At 40.2% G+C, this 2,366-nt stretch overlaps 1 protein-coding gene across 1 annotated transcript; it reads right to left on the bottom strand.

Moving 5' to 3' along the window:
* Positions 1-870: 870 nt before the first annotated feature.
* On the bottom strand, positions 871-1,827 carry LOC114635625 (olfactory receptor 51H1-like). Its single transcript, XM_028784133.1, has one exon. The coding sequence runs from the start codon at positions 1,825-1,827 to the stop codon at positions 871-873; it is 957 nt and encodes a 318-aa protein (XP_028639966.1).
* Positions 1,828-2,366: the final 539 nt, after the last annotated feature.

Here is a 2,366-nt window from a genome sequence, read left to right as displayed (position 1 = left end):
TACCTAAAGCAATCTTCAGATTCAATGTAATCCCCATCAAAAATTCAACACTATTCTTCACAGATCTTGAAAGATTAATTATCAGCTTCATAAGGAAAAGAACAAACCCAGATGGCCAAAACAATCTTGAGTAACAAAAGAACTGCTGGGGGTCTCACTCTTCCCAATTTCAAGTTATACCACAGAGCAATAGTAATAAAAACAGCATGGTATTGGCACAAAGAACACTTTGGTCAACGAAATTGAATGAAAGACAAAGACACAAATGTAAATTCACACAATGTGAACACTTAAATTTTTTTTAATAAAGAAGCCAGAAATACGTATGCTTCCCTTCTGAACCACCAACCGAAGAACATACATAGGCTGGACGTAGGCCTCTACATTCATATGTAGCAGATGCACAGCTTGACCTTCATGTCAGTCCTGAACAACTGGAAAGGGGGCTATCTCAAAAGCTGTTGCCTATATGTAGGATACGTTCTACTAGCTGGGCTGCCTTGTCTGGCCTCAGTGGGAGAAGTGTCTAGCCTCGTAGAGACTTGAAGTGACAGGGTTGGGGGATACCTGGAGTCCCACACCCACTCAGAAGTGAAGAGGATGGGGATGGGGGAAGGATTGTGAATGAGCTAACTGGGAGGGGGCAGTGAGAGGGATGTAAAATGAATAAGTAAAAAAAATTAGTTAAATTAAAAAAAGAAAAAGACAATTTGGCACAGGTAAAATGAAGTATCTATTTTCCAGAAAGAAAAATATCTCTTTTTACAATTCAACTCACACAGAAAACTTTTAAAAAATAAATATTTTTTTTATTTTCATAGTCATAGATAAGTGTTTACAGAACCGTTTCTTACTCTCTCAAAACAAGTTTTAACTCTCTGTAGAAATCTTGGTTCTAATAAATATCTGGATAATCTTCTTTCGTATTTCCTTGGTCTTCACAGTATAAACAATGGGGTTTAGCACAGGGGGAACAAGAAGGTAGGCATTCGCCATGAGGGCATGAGTCAGTGGTGACAGGTGCTTTCCAAAGCGATGAATGACTGACACCCCAATCAATGGCACATAGAAGATAAGTACAGCACAGATGTGTGAAACACAGGTATTAAGAGCCTTCAGGCGGCCCTCCCCAGAGGCAATAGCCATCACCGTGCGAAGTATGAACACATAAGAGAAGAGAATAGAAAGAGAATCAGAACCCTTGGTAAAGATGACAGCTATAAGGCCATAGAGACTGTTGACACGAGTACTGGCACAGGCAAGGCGCATGACATCTTGATGGAGGCAGAAGGAGTGGGAGAGGATGTTGGAGCGATAAAAAGGGAGCCTCTTGATGAGAAAAGGCACAGGGAAGACCACACAGACTGCTCTTGACAAGATGAGCGTCCCTATTTTACAGACCACACCATTGGTTAAAATGGTGCCGTATCTAAGTGGGCTCCAGATTGCTATAACTCGATCAATAGCCATTGCAACTAACACTCCTGACTCAATGGCTGAGAAGGTGTGAATGAAGTACATCTGAACAAGACAACCATCAAAAGTAATGAATTTGTAGTTAAACCAGAATATGCCTAGCATAGAGGGCAGAGTACAAAGGGTGAGCCCCATATCTGCAAATGCTAGCATACACAGAAAGTAGTACATAGGAATATGCAGAGACGGTTCAGACTTGATTGTAGAGATGATGATACTATTTCCAAAGAGAGCAATGACATATATAGCACCCAATGGGAATGCCATCCAGTAATACTTCTGCTCAAGTCCAGGGATTCCAGTTAAGACAAAGTACAGATGCTGGAATTGAGAGTGGTTATGATCTGCCATGAAGTCAATATAATACAGGCATGAAGAGGACTCTTTGGAAATCCTGATAAGTGTCTTCCTGAAAAGACAATGGCAGCGTTTATTGGTATGTTACAACCTGACCTCTCTGGGAGTGAAGCCATTTTATATTCTCATGAGTATGTGCCAAAATTACCATTCTAAAGAAGATCTTGTTGAAGAAGTGCCTAAGTGGTTCAGGGAAAAATGACACACTCAGATACACTTCAGCCACAGTTAGCTTAAAGAACCTAGTATAGTACCAATATAAAATACAGAATAAAGAAAAATCCCCTTTTCTCTTCTTTCTTCCTCATTAAATTCCTATGTATTGATTAATCAGCAGCTGAGTGGGCAGAACATCCTCCTTGAAAGTCAACCTTCAGACACAGTTTCCTTTATTATTTGATTGGATTCAAATTTACTAAGCTGAGAAGCACACATCTCATATTCAGATCCCAGCTCTCCCTTGTACAACCTCTATGTGAGTCATACCTAAAGTGATACAGTGCCAGTGATTGACTGAGGATAAATTACACAGT

The sequence above is a fragment of the Grammomys surdaster genome, unplaced genomic scaffold (genome assembly GCF_004785775.1).
Source record: "Grammomys surdaster isolate TR1022 unplaced genomic scaffold, NIH_TR_1.0 114370, whole genome shotgun sequence".
NCBI lineage: Eukaryota > Metazoa > Chordata > Mammalia > Rodentia > Muridae > Grammomys > Grammomys surdaster.
The sequence above is the reverse complement of the archived record's forward strand: the minus strand, read 5'-3'. Positions and strand labels throughout refer to the sequence as shown.